We start from the raw sequence: 24,320 nt of genomic DNA, 5'->3' as shown, positions 1-24,320 counted from the left end.
CTAAATTTGAGATTTTAAGTTAGAGACAATTTTTGAGGCTTGAGACGATTTTGCTGTTCTATAGGTGACAGTCACAAAAACTATTACATTTCATTATTCAGAGATGTTTTTACACTTGAATGAAAATAAATATGCCGATAGCAAATATTAAATTTTCTATGACATAGTCAAAAAACATAATTATCAATAAAAATAAAAATATATGTTGACTTTGTTTCATAATAATTACGAAATTTATGTAAAATTGATTTATTTTTAACCTTTTCGTGTTTGAGTTGCTTACAAAATATAAAAAAATGACAGTCGATTAATATTTATGATGATCTCTATTCAGTATATTCAAAATGGCAGACAAGAGTTCTTTTTAGTTTTGAGACCTCCTAACTATCAGGTCTCAAACTTGAGGCAATATTTTGAGACTAACGCTGGAGACTGTTTAGTGAATGGTAACTAGTCACAAATTGAGACTAGAGACTGGTTACAGAATCCCGCTATTAATGTACATATCTCTTAGGCCACGCTACGATAGTCGAATTCGCATAAGACAGTGTGAAATGGATGAAATCGGTTAATAAGCCCGCTTACTCCCCAGACTACGACATCGCTAAAAACTACTGAAAGCGCAATAAATCCATAACTAAATAAGCCAGAGACAATAAATTTTACTTCCGAGATGGTATGAGAGGGCTTTATACGAGCTGGTGGGCGTGATACCGCCCACTTTTAGCTAAAATCATATACATATATACAACAATATAAAAATCATTTTTAAGTGCTTGTAGGAAAACTATTGCTTTTATACTTGACAAGATATCTTCACGAATTTTGACTGTATGTAGACTATTGTCCAAGGTAGCGCTATCAACTCCGAATATTTGTATATTTCAAATCGGACAACTATAGGATATAGTGTTTTTCCTTGTGTTTTACAACAATACTACAATTCTGATTATTATTTCTTATTTCCTCATATTAGTTTGTTCCGACTAACATAGCTGGCATTCAATACATCAGCATATAAATCTATACAAACATAGATATATACATATGTACGTATGTATATGCAATCATAAATATTTTATATCCTTTACAAGTATTTCTCTTTACATGCATTTGTTATTATTTTCGGTTGGTGCAACTTCCGCCAATGCAAAAGTTTTACACACACATTTGGGAATTTGGGAATAGACATGCAAATAAATGGGTGACCCTTTTGTTTTTGTTTTTGTTTTCGTTTGCATTTTTAGTTTTGTTTGTTTTTTCGAAATTTTAAACCCCTTAAATATACAATTGCACTACTAATATTGTTGCATATACGCTTTTGTATTGTATATGCAACATGTCTGCATTTAGCTGTTGTTGTTGCTAACATTGTTTTAATAAAATGCATTCACTATTGTTCTCAGTGCAAAACATTTGGGTTACCCTGAAATATTTACATTGTGGTTTTAAGTTGTATATGTAGTGTATATGTAAAATACAACAAAAATACATGAATATATTTATTTGAGTGTGGGTGTGTGTGTGTGTGGTTGCTTGTGTGCAAATTAAGATTTGCATATGACTAAAGGGATTTGGTTGCTAAGGGAATTTTGTTATCACTTAAGTTATATTTTATTGTTTCTCATGTTGCTACACACAAATGCATGTTTACAACTGTAAATATGTAGACAAGTGTCCTAATAGTCATATTTATGTACTTACTTATTACCAAGTTTTGCATATTCACAATTGGCTTGATTGCATAAGCTGGGGTGGCAGCATGCTCATTGGCTTTCGTAATATTGTTTGTGTATTGCCGACGAAAGTTTGGCTTTCTATGAGAATTTTGAAGGGAAACTGTTCTAAAAAATATTTCAACTTGCCACTGTTTTCGACCCATATAAATTCATTTTAATATCTCGTTTTGATTACATTTCATCTTCTCTACATGTATGTATGTATGTATATCTTCAAAATCTTGGCTAGAAGTATTTTTTTTTTGTTGACTAAATGCGAACTTGTTCTTTTCATTGAGAGTAAATTTTTAATTGGCGGGTCCCAAACCTCGACCACAATCCTGGGGATGGGATGTTTCGCATTCTCACTTTAGCTCGTCTTCAAACGGATGCCTTTAGGATATCCAGAGGATACTTGGTCTATGACTGGAAGTCGTGAGCTGCTTGAGCTATAAGTTAAATAATAGCTTCTGGTCACTCCCAAGTAAACGGCGTTCAGAGCACTTTCCTCACTTGCGTGAACTTCAGCACATGGCAACAACCTTATGAAGTTATGGAGGGAGTTTCTCCAGCCTGCTGAGTCGCAGTGAAAGCATAAGGCCAGGAGAAGGCAAACCCGATTTCCCAATCGATGAAGATAGAGCAGACATTCCATTGTCCGACAATGAAGACGTTCGAATAGCAATTACCCGTCTGAAGTACAACAAATCGGAGGGCCGATAGCGATTCTAATACGGAGGCGAACTTCTCCATGTACTAAATCTAAAGAGGATCGATAGACAGGGGGTGTCGTCCATTCCAAAGCTGCTTTTGACAGCACGAAAAGGAGCTGCCTTTATATCTGAATTTGGTATCAACTGACGTTGAACAGTACCAAAAGCTCCGTCAGGTTCGGGAAGCACCTCTCCGAGCCGTCGATCCCAAACGAGGTTTTATAGAAAGATTTAGATCTACTCTTGGAGAAAATAGTTCGAGCTGCATAGCTAAATAAACTCCTGTCATCAAACCAACGCATTAGCGACTTGACTCCCACATCATTGCTGACAGTCATAACTTCGAATTGTAGATAATTTCGTCTATCTTGGAACCAGCATTAACAGCAACAACAATGTCAGCATTGAAATCCAGCGTGAAATAACTCTTGTCAACAGGTGCAACTTCGGACTGAGTAGGAAATTGAGAAGTATAGTCCTCTCTCGACGAACAAAGACCCAATTTCAAACTGAGTGAATTGTATCATCACCCTCGTCTTGTTATATGATTCATAGGCATGGACGATGACAACATCTGATGAGTCACCGTTACGAGTTTTCGAGAGAAAGGTTTATGGTTCTTTGCGCATTGTCAGCGGCGAATACCGCAGTCGTTGGAACGATGCGCTGTGCGAGATATACGCCGACATTGACATAGTTCAGCGAATAAAGAGACAGCGGCTGCGCTGGCTAGGTCATGTCGTACGTATAGACGAACGCAGTATCCGCCGGGGAAGCAAAGGAAGACCTCCACTCCGTTGAAAAGATCACGTGGAGAAGGACTTGACTACATTTGGAATCTCCGATTGGCGTCAACTGGGGCCGCTATTGTAAACTCGGCTATAGTCGCGTTAGCCCCAATAAAGAAGAGAAGAACACATAAAAGAGAGACTTTCATATTAATTCTGTTTTGTATGCAGTAATTAAATTTCCATACAAGTATATAAGAAGTGTCCACAGTAAGAGATAATAGTTAATAATTCTATATAAACGAAAATTGCAAAAGAGTACTCCAGAGATCATTTCATTAAGGTACAAGTACAAACATATAGAATGTAATGTATATACATATGTATGTATTATGTTATGTATATAACTACCGGTTGCGAACCTTTTGGTGCAAGTGTGCTAAATACACAGTTAACAACTTAAAGTACATAATGTTGTTGTTGTTTACACATATGTACACTGATAAGTTACAAGGCGGCATGACAATTGCTGACATGGAAAACCGGCAATGGACACCAAATTCTGCCGTTTGTCGGCCACCAGGGGAATTAGAAAGTGCATTTGGTCACAAAAGTTGCAAACATATATTTATATGTGTCCTCAGTGGATAGCATGTCGCTTGCCACAGACCCTTAACGTCGATTACAAACATACATATTACACAAAACAACAACAAATTACTAACAAAGGAACTCAATGTAATGATCGTTTCCGCAGACGAAAGGAGCAAAAACTTAAAACAATGGCAGTGCCACCTCCGTGGCAGCAGCGATGACGCAGAAAGGGCAGGGTGACATAATAGCAGTCAGCCAGCGACAACGGCATCATTAACAGCTGCATACTACTGTGTATATATGTACATACAAGCAGACACATACAAAGTAGCACACAAAAGCCATGTGATTGACGCCGAAATAATAGAAAACTTGCCACATGCACGAACTGAACACTTTTCTAAAGCGCATGCATACATAACGGCACATTTATGAAATTTCAGCTGCAAGCATATACATAAGTATTATAAGCATATATGAGCATATTTAGTTAAAGTTTGGTTCCCGTGTTGTTAGAGGTTAGGTAATAGAATGCTGCTCTGACTTGGTCACTCGCCTGTGCATCCCCAAAGGTTTCCGGCTAACTGACGATGCTGATATGACTAGAAAGTCCTAAGTGTTATTGCTATTGTTTGCTGATGACAACATACACATGCATACATAAGTAAGCCTTTGATGTTTATGCAGCGGCTTGGGGGAGGGTAACAGGTGGATGAGCATATTTGCATACTATAGAAAGGTAACCTATATATGTACATACATACATATATGTTGCTGAGGAACAAATATCGTTACAGAAAAACTACAATAGTAACAACAAATTGTGTAGCTGACTACTGGAAGCAGAAATTTCTCGAAAGCTAAAATAATCGCAGTTAAATGAAACGAAATCTATGTATACATACATACATACATAAATATTTACTGAAACCTATGCGTATGACCACTTTAGACAATAGCGATACAAAGTTGATGCTTATCCGCATGAATAACAAATGCAGTCAGATTTGAATGGCAGACGCAGAAATATTAATCTCTTGCAATAAAGTTACTTCCGTGGAAAGCAAAGGTTGCGCATCAAATGGAGTTTAGCTTTAACGAAATTGTGAACATTTTTGTTCAGTTCTAACTTTTTCGCTGAAAAGCAGTTTTTCCTCTGAAAATGTTGAAAAACTAGAAAATTCTTCCAGTATTCCACTGACATCCCTTGGGGTAATGACAGCGTGATGCCAGCGTATTAAATGCAGTGGAGGAATTCTCCTGAATTCTAATTGGAGCTCGCTCGATTTGGATCAGAACAAAGACGGGCCGTTTCAAGGTTAACAAACAACAGATGCAAGAAAAAAAAGAGAGCTTTCAGCATTATTAGCAGAAGAGAGTAGTTGAAACTTGGTCGACACCTCAAAAGCTCTGCGATATGCAAATTACAGAGTGTAGTCTAATCATGACTGTCTTTGAGAGATGAGGTCCTCCTCTTCCCATGCTTTCCCCGGCGGGTTCTGCTTCGAATACTCTCAGAGCTGGAGTGTTTTCTTTTTAAATCGCCTCCTACATTCAGCTGTGCAGCTCGAATTATATTCTCCAGCAGTATATTGAAGAAGTCGGAAGCATAAAGGCAGCTTCTTTTCGTGCTGTCAAAAGTAGTTTTAAAATCGCTTGGCTCATGGTGAATATCTGGCCAGTTGTTGATTTCCCAAGCCTAAAGCCGCACTGAAAAGGTCCAATCGGTTTGTTGGCGGTATGATTTAATCTCTCACGCAATACGATCGATGGAACCTTATATTCGATGTTAAGGAGGCTTATCCTACGGTAGTTGGCGCAGATTCGGGGGTCTCCGGTTGTATGGATTGGGCGGAGCACATTTAAATTACAATCGCCAGGCATGCTTTCTTCCGACTATATTCCACAAAGAAGCTGATGCATGCTCCTTATTAGTTTTTCGCCGCCCTATATGATTAGCTCGGCCGGCAATCCATTAGCCCTTTCGCTTTGCTGTTGGAGCGTCTGCTTCATCGTCATCGTTTGCGGAATCGGGTTCACCATGTCCAGGTGTTATGTTTTCACTACCATTCAGCAGGTTGGAGAAGTGTTCCCTCTAGATCACTTCCGGATGCCCTAAAATAATATGGACCTTTTTGAAACCTTCTGTTAGTTTCCGCATCTTTTCGTATAATTTTCGAGCATTACCGCTGTCGGATAGCATGAAAAGCTCATCGTATTCACTTATTTCGGTCTCTCTTTTTTTGTCTACAAATGCGTGTCGCTTCACTCTTCAACTCTCGATATCTATCCTTCCAATGTGAGACAACACATCTCATCGTACCAGCTACTGTTGAGAGCTCTTAGAGAACAGGAATGCAAGTCGAGCAGAAAATCGTTCGATTCTCAAATGTGGTTGCAGCTTCTCCACATCGACCATTCCTTGTTGACGAGCATAGTGCGGAGCGTACAAACGTCTAAAACACTGAGATGTGTCTTCATGTCGATTACGTATTTGTGTAGGAGAACAAGCAACAATTATTACTTCGACAAACTCAGGGCTTTCGTGAACTTGAGCTTTTGATAAGCTTTGACATTTTAGACAGACTTTTAGCAACGACCACCGGATCTACGAAACCGGAGTGGTCACGGGTTTTTATTCGACCACACACTGCTAACTTGGTAGCATTTAATAACGAAAACCAAAGTAACAATTGATTATAGAACTAAGTTTTAGTGCTGAAAGTTATGATGATAAACAATTAGATTTCCACACGTCCATGCTCCCACGAATTTTCTTGGAAGATTATGTGGAGCTACACAATCTTTTCACTGAGTTTAAGCAACTCTTTAAAAGCGGTGAATTCTTGCGAATCACCACTTTTGCTGCCTAAATGCCCCGTAATCGTTAACTACACGGCGTCTTAAAGTATTTGGAGCTCACTCAGGCTAGTTGGCCATTTTGCTTTAAGTTATGCAAAGAGTTATTTACATACTTTGAAGTTCAAGTAATTTCTTGCCGACATATTTTTGGCCGAAAAGCCTCAAGTCATTTGCCTCCAGCAGTCGCACTTCAAACACTTCGTAGTTTGTATGCTTTTTGGGCTAAAGCCTTACCACATTTGCTGCGTTTTTTTTTTGGTGTTTTGTGCTTTACCTTTACGTGCAACATAATGTCAAAAGTATAAAATTATTTTTACCACCGGCTTTTGAACTTTTTTTCTTTTGCCGCTATTGTGCACTTTGCTTGGGGCGTGGCGATGTGTTGAAACGGCGTAGTGGGTGGCAAATGCTTTAAGAGCTTTGGCAATAACAGCTGTCCATGGTGACTGTACGCTGAGACTGTGGACGGCTCGGCTAGCTTGTTGCGGCTGTACAGGTCATTACAAAGTTGGAAACATTTATGCAGTTTTCATTTACGCTTCCGCTTGTTTATTTTACCTTCTTTCTACACACTGTAAGCTTTTCGATGGGAATTCAAAAAGGTAAGGTACACGTAACTATCGGAAATTTATTTGAATTTCAATACAACTTCAAAACCCAAAACCCCTCTGAAACTTTAAAATATCTGCAATTGAAGCAATTGCCGAAAATAGATCCATTCTACTTTAGATACTTGAAAAGACAAAATTGCCGCCAAATCAACAAGGTAAACTCAGTAATACCGAGGACTTTATAGCATTGTCGCTATTGTCAAGTCAGTTGAATCTACGTAATCGGAAACGATTCGATCCCGTCGCTCTCAAGTCAGTCGGGTCCGGGTAAGGAAATTCCTTCAACAAGTTTATTTAGAAATAAATGTGTTTCTTGCTCATCTAATAAAAGAAATATGTATTCCGTTTGCCGTTCTCAAGTCAGTCGGGCCCGGCTAAGGGTGACAACATAAATATGAATCCGGAGAGTTTGTTTAATTTCATGTTAAAGAGCACTCCAGTATCAACTACTATCCATGGTCCTGAATGACTTGGACTTTATTCCTCTTTATTGGTGTAGCCAAGTCCTTCTCCCTCTGGTCTTTGCAACGGAGTGGAAGCCTCTGCTTCCCCCGGCTGATATTGCGTCAAATACTTTCAGAACTGCAGTGTTTTCGTCCGTTCGGACGACGTGACCTTACGAGAGTAAACGCTGTCTCTTTATTCGCTGAAGTATGTCAACTTGTCTTATATTTTGAACAGCTTATCATTCCATCTAAGGCGATTTTCGCAGTCGCCAATGCGCAAATGACCATAAATTTTCCACAGAGCCTTTCTCTCGAAAACTCGTAACGTCGAGTCATCAGCTGTTGTCATGGTCCATGCCTCTGCACCATATAGCAGGACGAGGATGATGAATGACTTGTAGAATGTCGACAAATCTAGGGCTCTTCAAGAGACGGTGTCGGTATGCATAAGCTGAGATCTACATACAGTCTCAATTAAAGAGCTACGGTTTTACGAATCGGTATTACAATGTTCAATGCTCTTAGAAACAGGCTAAGCTTTTTGTAGCTGAGTTTTTGGCATGGGGGGAAGGTTCACAAATATTTTCGGAGTATTTCAAGGTAGAATCCACGATTTCAACAGTGACAGCTTTAAAGACTTCCTTCTTGAAAATCTTTTTTAGCTCACCTATGAAAAGCTGATGGAATTTGTGAAGGACTTTGCTCCTAAAATTTGAATCGGAGCTGTTATTTGAACGGCTCATCGTTTTTTGTGTCCGGGTCATACTTTTCATTCGATAATATTATGAGGAAGGATCAAATAAATTCAAATATTCAAAATTCCATGTCAAAGCAACTGAAATTCGAACTACAACCCAGTAGAGGTTACGTCATAAACTTGGCATACTTGATCAAGGCAATCTTTTTCGCGGAAGAGGGTTTTTCTTGCTGCTAGTGTGCGTGGTATTTTCCTTTCGCTCTCCTTTTGATTTTTGTTGGCATTTGCTTTTATTGCGTTGTTGCTTTTACTGTGGCTTTTACTGCTGCGCACTTGCTTGAGTTGAGCTGATGGACGTTTGCTTGTGGTTAAAGCGTTGTTGCACGAACTTTTAACATTTTTATGTGCAACACAGTTGTTAGGCGACGACTGACTGCCACGTTAACTGCTCAGGCACACACACTCACGCAGCAGACCCGCAGCATTGCTGATGAGGTTGTCACGTTTGAGCAGCAACGGAAGTCGGTAAATTTTAAACTGATTTTGTAGAAGTTACCTGCGTGCTGTTGCCCTGATATTATGGCCGCCGTGATAGTGAGGCAGCTGATTGTTCTGATAGCCGTAGTGATTATCAGGCGAGCACAAGGCTGCCGAGTGGGCAGAACAACTCAGCGTGGCGTTAGATCGCAACACTTTGATTTTGGTTTTTTCCCTTTTGTGCCCTTGGGGCAAGTTAAAAGCTAACTACTTAGGAAGTGGTTAGACAGTTTACTACGCGGCGGCGTGCTTGTAATCGCAGCGGTTATCACCGGCGTTATCACCAACGCCATCGCTACGCAGTGTAGGCGGCGAAGGAAGCTGCAAAGTAGCCACAATAGCGCCAAAAGCCTGTGGGGCAGGTTGGGATTTTGCAGGGTGCAAGCAATTGCTGGGACTTTCAGTTGAAAATATTTAAAGTGCACTCAATGGGCATGGTGAAGCATCAAATTTGCCTGCGGTGCAGCAATCACTTTCTGCCTTATTTCACCAATGTATAATTTGCTCTTGATTGGCTAATAATATTATGTGCCGGCGGCGTAGTTTCTGAGCCATTTGCGAAATAGTGCCGAATATCTAAGTGGCATGAAGTGTGTGGTGTGGATTTTAATTTTATGAAAATTATCGAATTTAAGTGATATATGAAGGAGGTAGCAATTATAGTTGATATTATCCTGGAATTTAAACTTTGTGAAGTGGAGAGGCCTTAGGTACTTAGTAATATGGATCCAACGCTACGGAAGTGTTTATGACTCTCAAAATATTGTCGTTGCAATCGCATATCTCCAAGGCTACCAATTACATTATGTCATACCAAATAGTGTTGGAAAGATTTTAAGCTTAATTTAACAAAAAAAAATACTAAATTCGGGGAATTTGAAAAAAAGTTACAGCTGTTCAAAAATGAGTGAAAATAAAGAAGAAATTCGCCACATTTTGAAATTTCTGTATAAAAAAAAAGAATGTGTACTTTAGGAAGACGATGCTGTATCAGTTGGTGCAGTACAAGAATGGTTCGCTCTTTTCCAATCTGGAAATTTCGATGTGAAAGATGCACTTCGCTCTGGTCGACCTATCGTTGAAAAAGTCGATGAAATAATGGAAAAGATTGACCAGGACAGTCACATTAGCGACCATGACATCGCTAAGGAACTTAACATTCATCATCAAATGGTTTTGAACCATTTAAAAAAGGCTGGCTACAAAAAGAAGCTCGATGTTTGGATACCACATGAATTTGTCTGTGAAAAATTTAATGGACCGAATTAACATCAGCGATTCTTTGCTGAATGGAAATGAAATCGAACCATTTCTGAAGCGAATGGTGACAGAAGACGAAAACTGGATCAAATACGATAATAATGTGTGGAAAAGATCATGGTCCAAGCGTGGAGAAGCTCAACAAATGGCCGCAAAGCCAGGATTGACACCTCGAAAGGTTATGCTGAGTGCTTGGTGGGATTGGAAAGGGATCATTCACTACTCCAGCTTGGTCGATCGATTGATTCTATATTTTACTGTCTACAACAGCAAGCAAATGAAAAAAAAAACGGCTAGAACTGATCAACAGAAAGGACTTCGTCTTCCATCAGGACACTGTAAGACCTAACACATTGTTGATGACTCGGCAAACACTGAGACAGTTTGGCTGGGAAGTTTCGTCGCATCCACCATATAGCCCTGACCTTGCACCATCGGGCTACCATTTCTTTCGGTCAATGCAGAACTCCCTTAACGGAGTAGAGTTGGCTTCAAGAGAAGGCTGTGAAAATTACTTGACGCCGCTTTTCGCTGAGAAACCAGTAAAGTTTTGCGTTGATGGAATAATCTCTCTAGCGGAAAAATGGCAAAAAGTGGTCGACCAAGATGGTACATATTTGGTTCAATAAAGTTCATTATAAATATAAAAAAATAAGTTGAAGTTTGATTAGAAATATGAAAATCCTGTTTCGACTACCCTATATAAATCTCCGTCATAAGACATCTTATCCCATCTTGAGACCCAGCATTAATTATTGGATAATATTCGACCGAATAGACCACGACAAACACACAGTGAGGACAATATAGGCAGTCTACACTTAGAGTGTACACGAAGACCGTGGAGAGTCGATATGGCGTCGTTCGACATCGCTTCGCTCTATGGACTTTTAAAATTTCTGGCTCAATTGGTATGTAAATAAGCAAAATTGGCACGTTTGGGTCGAAGAACAACCTAAAAAGATTCATGAGCTGCCATTGTATAAAGAAAAAACAACGGTTTGTGGCCGGTGAAAACATCGGTCCATATTTCTTCGAAAATGATGACGCTGCGAACATAACCGTCAATGGCGAACGTTATCGCGTCATGATAACCGACCACTTGGTACTTGAAATTGGTCCTGGTGATCTCGGCGACATTTGGTTTCAACTAGGATCACCCTTTAACACTTTATTTAAAGAATAAGCAACTCAATATCCTCGTTGCTATTTTATCTGACATTGAGTTTTCGTTTGGCACTCTCTTAAATAAACGATAGGTCTAAACAACAATGATCTTATATATCAGCCAACACTGCTTCCTTCTTGTTGCAGCTAGTTGCCACTCTTTTAAATAATAATAAAATAATTAAATTTCTATTGTAATGCAGAATAGGTATGCGGTTCCGACTGCAAACCGAAAATCCAAACAATGATATATTATTCACCAGCCAGCAACAACAACAGCAACAAACTTATATGGCAGTATAATTTATTAAACAAAAGTAAAGGATATCCTTATATGTGGTGGTGGTGCTGGCTTTCGTTGCACATTTGGAGATTGTGTGTGTGTGCCTGTGGTTGTAAGCGGATGTGTACGTCAATAAAAATCAAACAATGCACTTGGCAGGGTTTTAACATATTCAAATTGCACCGTTTCTCCGTCATTGCTTACCCAAACACACACACGTATACACATACGCAGCTCAAGCGCTTGCGTTGTTGCGCGCATTCATGTTTAGTTGCTTTTGTTGTGGCGCTGGCTGTTGTTGCTGTTGCTGCGGCTTTTGTTTTACTTTCGTGTTGTAAACAAGTAATCTAATCCAGCCAAAAAAGTTTGCAAATTTAATTTCTATTTTGTGTTGCAGCTATTGTTGCATGCAACAATGGCGACCGCCGTTCTCAGCGCCACTCGCACTTCACTCATTGCATGCATTGGGATTTTGTGTGGTGGTGTGTGAGTCAGATAGTGTTCAATTTTGTGGCAGATTTGTTTGGATTTCAGCTTAGTCGATGTGTTTTTTGTTGTTTTTTACTTTTTGTTTTTGGTGTAACTTTATTGCATGCGGTTGATTCTTTTGTTTCAAATTATGCAAACATAAAATTTTATTTTGCAGTTAATGCCGCAAAACTTTTAGTCTTCCCGGTTAATGTTGTCCGTATTTTGAGTGGAGGCTACCAACTTTTCGAAGAGTGGGAAATCCGCTGAAGTTATTTGGGAATAAAGAAAGACTTAGAGTTGAGCTAATGCGTAGCAAAAGCTTTCGGAGCTAAAAGCTAATTAAATCGATGCAAATATATTTCGTTTAATCCGAATTTCAATCGGCGAATATCAATTTCAATTTGTTGCGAGTTGGAGTTCTAAAAGTTTGCGTTGATAGTAGAAAATTTTAAATAATTCCTAATTATATCCATATATAATATAGCTAGAACTTAAAATAGAGTAGACAATCGAAAAATAAACTCCTCTCCCGACGAACAAAGACCAAACTCTACAAGTCCCTCATCATTCCTGTCCTTCTATATAGTGCAAAGACAAGCACAATGACATCATGTGATGAGTCGGCCTTAAGAGTGTTGAGAGAAAGGCTTTGCGAAAGATTTATGGTTATCTCCACATTGGCAACGGCGAGTACCGCAGTCGATGGAACGATAACATTGCGACATTAAGCGACAGCGGCCACGCTGGGTAGATCATGTTGTCGGAATGGAAGAGAACACTCGAGCTTCGAAGGTTTTAGATTGAGTACCTCCACTCCATTGGAGAGATCAGGTGAAGAATGTCTTGCCTGCATTTGGTATCTCAAATTGCCGCCAAATAGTGAAAAGGAGAAATGACTGGAGTGCTGTGGCGGTGTCTACGCCCGAAAGAAGAAGAAGAACTTAAAATAAGTGAACTTATGCCCAGCACAAAAAATTTAAGATCGTTTATTCTCTCTTATGGCGCCTTATCGAAGGAAGGATGACAACGCATCTATGGCTTTGGGAGATCTATTGTGAAACTCTCACTCTATTATGTCCACTCTGAACCACCTCGTGTGGTTTTTATATTTCCGATGAAAAAAGGTTTACATTTGCAGAGAATTTGTTTTATAGTCCCCTCTTCTTCTGACAGCTTTTACAACAGTCCTTGTGTGGTATCCCTAGTCTGCTGTCTTGTGACCTGCCAGCACTCCTACTAAAGTTCTTATGCCATTTCTTTTGATTTTTAGTAGTCGTCTAAATGTGTGTTCTATATTCATGCCACGTTTTCAATTTGTTAAGCAAGACAGGGCTTGTCTCTACTGAGACTCAGTTACAACAAAACATGTTTGTCGATTAGATATCTGCAAGTATCTGCAACATATCTAAAAGTAGATGTCGATTTGATATCTACAAGTAGTCAGAGGCGTAACAACCCCTTCTGTTTTGGATCAAATTGTAGGATGATGCCTGCTTGGCTAATTCATCTGTTTCACAATTATCAAGGATAAATTTATGTTATGGCAAGTTTATCGTGCAATGTTAGATCCACTAAAAGATCAATACGTTTTTTGACTATATTTGATGTCACTCTAAGAGACTTTAGTGATTTCAAAGCAGATTGGCTATCTGAATATATACACATATCCTTTGTTGTGAGTGAACTCTTTGTCAGCATATGGAAGCTTTCTTTAATTGATATGATCTCCGCTTAGAAGTCTAGTAGTTGGAAGGCGATTCTGGTGTCTTCTGGTAGTTTTTGTTGAAAAGACACAACCCTCCACATAATTATATTGTTTGAATCCATACATATAGATGGTTATCTTTGCGTTCGTGTCCACCACACTCCTTTTCCCATCTTCCCTGGAAGTAAAGGCGATATTTGGGATCTATTTTAAACTCAATTCTAAGGGATTTTGAGAATTTGTGGTATTTGGTAGAACCGGAAAATTACTAAGTATCTTAGAAGGCTCCTAATTACAGGCGACTAGAAGAAGGATTTCCGCAGTAAAAGAGCTGACTTTGCTGTCAGTTACTTATGTAACAAAATTGTTGGCAGTAAATAAACAGTGAAGTAAAGTGTCTGACTTGGCGTTATTCTTAGAGCTCCATTGATGCATACACTAGCTGCTCTTTCTATGCTTTTCATATGTTTTTCCATATTGGCCACCATACCAACACAACGAACGTTTTAAACGGCCTTACAGCTGCTGTGTACATCCAATGAGTTACATAAGGCATTAGTCCCCATCTGGGCCCAAACATCCTCTTGCAGGTGTAAAGAGCATTTTCATTAGGGTAATGTCTATATTTGGTTTGCATGAAAGTTTCTCTTCTAAAAATAGTCCCAAGTTATTACTGGTGCCTTAAACTCTGGAGTAGCTGTGCTATGTGCTAGCTTGCTAATCAACCATTCTATTTCTAACGTGGTAGCATTAAGGTTTAGTCCGCATAATAAAGTCCATCGATTCATATCTCCAATACCAATTCTTGTTATAAAATACGAAATAGAAATCAAAATTATAAAACTTGCTAGAAAGCGATATATTTTTACTCAAATTCCTCTAAACCGTGGCATATCATCTAGAAGAGAACCAACTATCTTCAGCGAATATGCTCAGTGGTAGTTTGCTTCATAAAAGATAGACATATACTTTTTATTTAGACAGAAATAATGGGAACTGGAGAAGCAAAATGTGTATTTTTTCTACAACTGAAAAGATCACCAGCATTCTTTTGTACAATGGAGGAGCAGTAAAAACAATAAGGTGTGTCAACAAAACTTTTTTCCTGTTTGATTATATAATCCCACTTTACGAGTCTAAGACAATAGAATCACCATCCAATTGCAAAAGAATTGTATTACCGTGTACTACATTCTTGTAGACAATTACTTTAAAAATTTCAATCTTGAAAAGGTATTGCGCTGGACTTTAGATAATCGAAAAATTAACAAAATCGGACAGGCAGAAGTGTCAACATGTTTGTTCGTTAGCTTTTGATGAGTGGTACGCTTAAATGCCCACTACCAAAAGCAGTTCACGAAATAAGTATAGCGTCTTCTGTTAATTTTTATATTTCATATAAATCTTTTTATTCTTTAATAATAAAATCAATCCTCAGGTTTATTAATACAACATTAAAAAAGCAAAATTATTTTTGATAAAGAATAAAATCCAAAAACTCAATTCATTTGTTACGAAAAAAGTATAGCGTGCAAACAATTATTTTATATAAAGAAAAACTTATTTAAAAGATAATAATTTATATGATCCCCGTAAGCTTAAGTAATAGTATTCATGTATTTCGACATGAAATCAACTAGAGAGAGAAAAGCGGTATTTTTCATTCTTGCTAAAACAGTACTCCTTAAGATTTGGCATGGGGTTTCAGTCGTGACTTATGGCGTATCAGTTCATTAATACTATATTTCTGTTCGAAAAGAAACCCTCTGTTGCAGCTGCATTGTGTACGAGGTGTTATCTTGCTGATAAAGTCATAGTTTCTCACAAAATCATTCCGAAAAGTCTATCTTAGAAGTTATTACCAGGTCAGTATTCTCAATCATTGAACAAGATTTGCAGATTTTGTGAAGTTCCATACCGGCTATATTTCATATCATAGATTAGAACCCACTTTCGTGCTTGTATTGTAAAATTCACATATATTTTTAAAAATATTTATTTTTGCCTGCAGCATCTTTTCCAAAACTACTTCCACTACTTGTCAAAAAATAACTTCAATTTTCCATATAGTATATAATCAGCCCAACTGTGGCATCTTCTATGCAATAAAATACTTTGTTGAAAAGCCTTGGCGACATTCACTGTTTAAATTGTTCAACTTTCTTAAAAAAATAAACTCAACGTACGCACTTTTGCCGCTTCTTAAGTGAGCAAGTACTCAAGAGCCCACACATTTCAAACCTAATGCTTCAGAGCATTTTACAAGAGTACTTGAATTTTGACGTTTTTTTTTTTGGAGGTCTGTAGTTACGTAGCTTACAGAAACTTTCGCACTTTTTTGTGCTGTGGAAACGAAGTTACACTTGAAATATCAAATAAATCTTGCTGTTTCAAATTTTTTGAATGTGTGGAAAGCGCCGAAATATAGTTGAGAGCAGTTGACAGTCGAAGCCGGCGAAAAAAAGCTGTGGAAATTGTGTAGGACAGAGTGGAAAGCGTAGAGGGAGTGCCATATTTTATGTCGCCAGGACATCAACGCAACGCGAAATAACTTGAAACAATTTGAAACGCAGTCACATTAAATCATTTGCGTTGGTTTTTTGGACTCGTGACGCTTTTCAGCAGTTCAAGTGAAGTGCGCTCAGAGTATATTACACACATGTGCCATATTAGAGGGAAGTGGTGGGAATATGTTAGTGGGTGGGATGTGGAAATATGATGTATAATAATTTTATAGATATGTGCATGTGCATTAGGGTGTTAGGTTGTCAAGTTGACTTCTTTTTGCAGATGAGAGTACACCATGTCGTATGAGCAACACATAATCTCTAAATCAATTGTATGAATCCTCAGTACTTTTGAAAAATTAATAAGACTTCTTTTAAAAGGGGAAAGTTCGGCATAAGAATATTGGGTTTTCAAAGTTTTAGGCTTACTTGCTGAATGCGAAATATCAAAAAATTCCAAGCTCGTTGAAAATAAAGAAAAATTTTATGGGCAATAATTGTATTTTTGGGAGCTGTCTGCAAAAAAAAGATTTTTTCATTAAAATGAAGCATATTTTCATATAAGTCGGTTATAATTTGTTTAAACTGTATTGTGCCATTTTGACTTTATGTTAAAGTACATTCTGCCTAAGTATACCTACCTACATATATACAGCATTTATAATTGTTATATGCTTTGGATACATTATAACTTCTTTGACTGAATTCATAAAATATTTAATTTAGAGTTTCGGGCAATCCAATTGTGGTTAGCTGTGGCCACAGAACACATATTGCTACAAATGATAGAACATTTTGCATCTACTCATTCAAGTTCATACACATTGGAGAGTTAACCTGTAGGAAATTACTTTACCTTAGAACTAATACCAGTGTAGTCCATTTGGTACTAGTACTAGTTCACAATCACCAGCTTACTAGAGGTTGTTGCTTGGCTAAATGTAAACCAAAACGTCGTTGACTTAATAAAATGCAAACAATTAACCAAGTAAAAGCTAAACAAATGGGTCACTGCCGTGATATATAAACAGAGGTCGTTAGCTTGGCTACATGTAAACAACGGTTGTGAACTCGGCTAAATGTATAAAAAAGGTCATTGACCTGATAAGCCATGATCTAAGGTAGCTCACTCATCACGGCCAGGATGTTGTTGAAAGGTAAGTAGTATTCAAGTATTAGACCTTCAGCTTAAGCTCACTGAAATTTAGTAGACAGCGAAAGTTTAGCAAGCATATTGATTATTTGTTGATTTAGTCAATGACAAACGACTATAACCTATATGCTCCATGTAACAGCATTATCTTTGATATGAGGGTCTGTTATAAAAAATACTCTTCTGACGAAATTGCGGCATATTTCAAGAAGATATTTGCCAATATCGACATAAATTGCGTAATACCTCTACAAGCTTTGAAGACCAACATTATTATGCTAAATTTTTTTAACAATAAAAACTTTAAACATCCCCCCACTTACTTGTCTTCGCATTAGCTCACACATCGCCAAAAAGGATGGTAATAGAAAACAAATTCCAAACATTTAAAAATTCAACTTTCTAGTTTTTGCCGGCCATGCCAGCAATTTTTCCAACTATTGCCTCTCATACGCTATGCGCTAAAAGTAATTTCTGCTTGCTGCCAGCATTTTAAGTTTATTTTATTGTATTTGTACACATTGCAGTTGCTGTTGTTGTTGTACGAGTTGTATGCGAAATATTGCATGCAAGTTGAAGTTTACTCATTTATCACAGTAGTAGCCTCAAGTCCTTTTGCATATGCTTGACAGTGCCGTTCATTGCAAGTCAGTTGAGTGCGCCGCCAGGGCGTATACGTAACTTTGCGATATTTTTTTCACGCATTCGTATGAAGGATGTGCTGAAAAGTTTGTTGCCACTTCAATTGGCGATACGAACGATATGCAATGTACGAACGATGTGCGTGTGTGTGTGTGACGGCGTCTGCCGGCACTGACTAGCATGTGTCAGTCAAAAGTGCTGATGTGTTGCTGTTTGCGCAAACTCGTCTGCTTTCAGACAATTCGTACAAATGCGAGTTGTGTAAGCTTAATGCGCTTGGAAATGAGTGTTTTCGTTTGGAGAAACGGCCTTAAATGGCTTACAATAAGTATTGCATAAATTCATTTATTTGGAGAGAGTGACTGGGAAGATTACTTTGTGGGTAAAATTTTAAGTTTACTATATACCAAAGACTAGTTAGAAATTAAAGAAAGGCTTAGAGAAGTTGTTCAGCCAGTTAAGAAAACGGTCGCCTTTCCCTGAACGTGCCTCAGGACTTGACTTGTCTGAAGTAGATATGGCGGTTTTTTAAGGATTTGGATAATATAAAAAGCTATTCCAAACAAATCTGATTAGAGCTTCGGAAACTTACTTGTTACTTAGTTATTCAAAGTATCCTACTTTGTTACGCAATTTGACAACTCTGATTGTAAATTAGTGAATTTTGTGTGCTGTTCAATTATAGAGGTACCCAATAGGTGGACCCCAGTATCTATACTTCACATTTGATAAAAAGTATGGGATATAAAATTGAAATTCTCAGAGAGTCTTTTCCTGATAATACTCGTAGTATATTGGTGTCTGTTGTATCAATTCCATATTTCCCTGACTTAACTAATATCAGAATTTCCGGCTGACTTTACTCAATGTGATTGGGGATTATATGTATATAAAGTACTTTATGAAACCAGAGAACATTTTTTAGTATGTGGTAAGTTAATAGATAAAACCGCGTCGACACCTATATATTACATATAATGATTTTCGTTTTTCTAACAAATATTATGTTTTTTTGATAAGTTTTTCTTGAATTATGTGGCTTTACTGAGTTCGAGAGATGAAAAGAGAATTTCCTAAAGAGGACGGGTTGATACTTATAAATAAAATTCAACTTCCATTCCAACTAGGAACAGAGATAAATCGAAAAATTGAGCTGTGGTGACCTTAGATTCATCATTTGTTCGGTAGCCTTACTTTTTTCGTTATCTTTATCTTTATCTTTATCTTTATCTTTATCTTTATCTTTATCTTTATCTTTATCTTTATCTTTATCTTTATCTTTATCTTTATCTTTATCTTTATCTTTATCTTTATCTTTATCTTTATCTTTATCTTTATCTTTATCTTTATCTTTATCTTTATCTTTATCTTTATCTTTATCTTTATCTTTATCTTTATCTTTATCTTTATCTATACTGACTCACCTGTACTCATGCGACATGAAGAAAGTACCACGAATTGCACAGCCATTTGGATTCGTGCGCTTGCCGTTGAAGATTTTCAAATAATGATCGTAATTATTCAAGTTTACAGCACCATCGAAAGTTAGCAGGATAATTTGTGGAATCTAAAAAACAGAAAGAATAGCAAAAATATTATAAAAGTAACGGTAATTGCAATGAAAATGATGGTAATTGGAAAAAAACTTATTTTGCACTTCACACAACAAAGGGAAAATCAGCAAAATCAATCAATTGGAAACGAAAAAGAGCGAGCGCACAGCCAATCGCACAAATAAGCACAAAAACAACAATGCAATGCGATATTCAAAGCATCCAGACTTAATTAGATGAGCACGCGGCACTTTTTGCTGAATAAGAAATCGCGTTAAGGCACGAAGTGAACACACAAGGAAAGAAAAAGTGACGGAAAAATTTACAAAGCACGCAAAATAGCAAGAACAAAGCAAAAGCAGCGAAGAAATGCGCAAGTAAAAAGCGAGAAAAAAGTTTAATTGCACTGCAGAAACAGAGGAAGCGCGAGGAGCGTAGTTAAGGGAGAAAACTATAAAATACAAAGATGTAACGGAAAATAGATGCATAAAAAGAAGTCACATCAATTGCAAGTAATTTTAAAATAATCAGCACAACATAATTTATTGCTCGCTCGCCGGCGCGCGTACGCCAGCAAGCATGGCTGTGTGTGTGCTTGTGTGCGAGACTTCATGGTAGCTTCTTTTAGCTCTCTCTGCGCAGTTTTCGTCTCGGTTTACTACTGCTATGCATTGCCTTTGTGCCGCTTGCGGTTTGTCGTTGGTCCTGGCGGGAGTCAGCCGTCTGCCGTCTGACCGCAAAGCTGCGACGTGCGCGCCAAGTGTAAGTTTCAAGTGGGCAAGAGCAGCAATTGAACGATTTGTTCACGCTTGGCGTGTGGCGGCGCGCGGTGAGTGGCACATTGCGTGCGCCGCGTCGTCGGCAGGACGACTGGCAAGCGAAAGTGCGGAAATGTAAGAATGAAAATGAATTGCGCTGATCGGAAATGGTAAAATATCAATTTCGCTTAATACATAAAAGTTATTTATGAGCACAATTTTGCCTTTTTGTTCTCTTGTACTTTCTTTTTTAATCGAAACCAATACGGTACTGTACGAACAGGCGTTGGTTGAGTGAAAGAGCGGGTGCATTGAAATAATGTCGGTTGCGGTGAGATAAATTGAGGCGCGTTTTAAATTGTTTGTGCCTGCAATTTGTGTGTCGAGCATTTTGTGCTTTAAAAGTAGCAGAAACAGATGTTTTGGGTAATTTAAAAGTGTGTTTAAATTTTTCAAGCAATTTAGTTGACGTTTCCAATTGTGTTAATGTGGCAAGAACGAGAAGACTTGAAGCGGTGATATTTTGTGTTTTTAAATTCTTATAGGCCGGCTACAATAATTAAGAAAAGCTTGGTTTAGTCGGGGAAATTCCCAAATTTCAGAATACAATTTTTGTGAAGTATTTGACACATCCGCCATCGCTTAAACCGTTAACTGAGTTGATTGAATTTGTCTGCTTATTATCTTTTTGAGATTTAGATATTAAATTATTCTGTTATATTGGACGGGTTTTGAATAGGTGACTAAGGCGTATTTGCATATTTTCCTAATATACATACATATATAGGAAGCTGTTTATTGTCTTGCGTAGTGGCCGTCGTGGGGAAGGACTAAACAAACACTAAAACAATAGAAGGTGTAGGTTCCATCTCAGCTGCTGATTGCTGGTATTACTTATAAATGAGGCTAGAGAGAAGAGCAGAAAGGTCCATAATCGTTGAAGAAAATGAAAGCAAAAATCTTAAGAGTTTTGGCGTTGTTGTTGTAGAAAAAAATGCTCTATAAAATTGTGAGGAACGTCATGGACTTGACAGTCCTTACCAGCAGCTGTACACTCTTATAGAAGATTGTACCTTCTCTATTTAGTTATGTATATTTGAATATTTTCTCCATCAACAGATTGAAGAAGTCACATGATAAGGAGTCTCTTTGTCTTATACTTGTTTGGTACCGAACGGCTCGGAGAGGCCCATCCTTCTGGTGATACCAAAGATGAGTAAAGGTCACATACTTCATTCTTTGATAAGATTATGGTGAATGTGTGGGACAATTTTCTTGACCACTGTAATGTGGAGAAAACCTCAGCCAAAAGTCATCGTATTTTGATAAAAGGTTGTGGTAAACATGTGGACGTGCTAAACGAGTCAAAAGTTGCTTGCACGGTTTAAAAATGATAATTTTGGCCTGGAAGACGGAGAGCATCCTGAGCATTCATAAGAGTTTAAAGTTTAGGAACTGGAAGCAGTGCACCCATTTTTTTGGGAGTCACTCACGCAGCCATTTAAAAAAGTTTAAAAGCATCTGGATATATTCAAAAGGAGTGAAATTGGGTGTTATATTAATTGAAGCCAACGGTTGTTGAAAGTACGTTGTCAGAAATGCTGATTGAACGCTATAAAAGCAGTCCTTTTTGAATCGAGCTGTGACTGGTAATGAGAAATTAATCCATTACGCAACTCTAAACCCAGGAAGCGTATCTGAAGCCTGACCAACCAACAAACTCAACGGCAAAAAATATCGAATCTGCAACGCCAAGGTATTGCTCAGTATTTGGTGGGGTCAGAAGGGCGTGCTGTATTATTATTTTATAAAACGGGGTGAGTTTATTAATGGGTAACGCTTCCGAATTCATCAAATTGAAGTAAGCGTCCAGCACGCAGTGAAGAAAATATAGCAGCCGTAGCTGAGAATGTGCACGAAGACCGTGGAGAATCAATTCGGTACCTACTAGGCATATTTTACGTCGAGAACTCAAATTGAAAGAGGTCAAAATACTCGACCTTCCTAAGCGACATCGCTTCGCTCTATGGGCTCTTGAAAAGTTTCAAGAAGATCCGACGTTTTCGAGCCAAATTTTGTTCAGCGATGAGGTCCATTTCTGGCTCAATGGGTATGTAAACAAGCAAAATTGCCGCATTTCGAACGAAAAGCATTCCGAGAAGATTCAAGAGCTGCCCTTTCGTCCAGAAAATACAACGCTTTGGTGTGCTTTATGGGTGGTGGAATCATCGCTCCATATTTCTTCAAAAATGATGCAGATGAGAACGTCACCGTCAATGGCGACCGTTATCGTGTCATGATAAACAACTATTTAATGCCTGAACTTGAACCTCGTGATCTCGGCGACATTTGATTTCAACAAGACTGCGCCACTTCCCACACATCGCATCAATCAAAGGATTTATTGAGAGAACACTTCGGTGAGCAGATCGTGTGCTATCACACAGTTAGACTTTTTTCTGTTGGGATATGTAAAGTGAAGTCTCTGCGGACAACTCCGCTTCGAATGAAGTCTTGGAGTAAAACACCACGCGTAACATTCGCCAGTAACCAGCCGAAATGCTTAAACAAGTTGGCGAAAATTAGACTCAAAGGATGGACCATCTGAGGCGTAACCGCAGCCAACATGTGAAAGATATAATCTTCAAAAAATAAATTCCAAAAAATAATCTTTAGAATGATTGTAGGGAACCTCGAAATCACCCTTTATATAATTTATTTTACTGAATTTAGATCGATAGCTTTACTGGAGCTTTCAAATTCAAAGTTTTTGTCAAGAACATAGTGCGCAAATACAGTAAGTAGAGAAGTGGTCAAATTAACGCAGTTTACATTTTATAAATTATCATAGCTACTTCAAAATAAGTTTTAAATATGGTTGAAAATAATTTAGTAACTCTAAATGAGTGTGACTCATACACTTCTATCTAAATTTTTTAGAACCCTTTGGAATCATATAATTTAGCTCGCATGGTGAAGTCAAGGCCACCTCGCAATATAACTAAATATGCATTTGTTGCACTAGGTTTCTATTAGTTAAAGAATTTGTGCAAAACCGATTTTCAACATTTTCCCCAGTATTAATCTGTTTACAAACTAATAACTAACTATTTTTTAACTAAAATAAGCTATTCGTGACGTAGTGCCATAATAAAGAGATAACTATTAAACGCTGCTTTAAGGATCCAACTAATGCCACGCCAATAAACTCACACTTCAACACAAATTACATACATATTTCTCATTCAACGCTAAGAGGTATGCAAACAACATTAAACACTTGTCATCAACATATTTTTGCATGACGCCAACGCTCATAAATCGCTTATCGGGTATTCAACGACACTTAAAATCCACAATTTGCGGTGAGCGTAACGCAGCTGCTGCGATTACTACGATTTCCACGAGTAGTTCGCCTCCTTCACGAACGTAATCAGCGCGCATAACGGTGCATAAATGCAAACACCAGCTGACCGTAAAGCAAGAGCGCCACACAAATTGTGTGAAATGACAAAAAGAATCGATAAATATAACAAAAAGAAAATAAAACGTAATAATAATGATAAGAGTTTGTTGAAAAATCGCTGGCGCTCAAATAAAAATAACCCATTGGTGATTTTATGCGCTTCCTGTGGCTTTCGCATAGCGCTGCCATGCCATTCGTTTCGCTTTCATTTCACACATCCATTATTTTTATGAGTTGTTTGTCGGTGTCGTTTTTTCGCTTTTTTCGCTTTTTTTGATTTTTTGTTTTTTTCTTATTCCTTCTGTTTGGGCGTGATTTACTTTCGTGGCGGAAGCGCGCATTGAAATATGCCATTCAATATTATGCAAAATTCAGGACAAATAAAGCGCGCCATCAGCATATAATCAGCGCGATTGGTGAGCAAGTGTTCGGCGGCTTGGCTGGCTGGT

At 38.0% G+C, this 24,320-nt stretch overlaps 1 protein-coding gene across 1 annotated transcript in view; it reads right to left on the bottom strand.

Annotated features, from left to right (window-relative positions):
• The window catches only part of LOC120775817 (chitin deacetylase 1), a 108,245-nt gene that overhangs the window by 27,743 nt on the left and 56,182 nt on the right, over positions 1 to 24,320 (bottom strand). The window contains exon 5 of the mRNA XM_040106171.1: positions 19,519 to 19,661. Within this exon, the coding sequence (XP_039962105.1) occupies positions 19,519 to 19,661 (143 nt within the window). The remainder of the gene's footprint in view (positions 1 to 19,518; positions 19,662 to 24,320) is intronic.

The sequence above is a fragment of the Bactrocera tryoni genome, chromosome 4, assembly GCF_016617805.1.
Source record: "Bactrocera tryoni isolate S06 chromosome 4, CSIRO_BtryS06_freeze2, whole genome shotgun sequence".
Taxonomy (NCBI): domain Eukaryota; kingdom Metazoa; phylum Arthropoda; class Insecta; order Diptera; family Tephritidae; genus Bactrocera; species Bactrocera tryoni.
The sequence above is the reverse complement of the archived record's forward strand: the minus strand, read 5'-3'. Positions and strand labels throughout refer to the sequence as shown.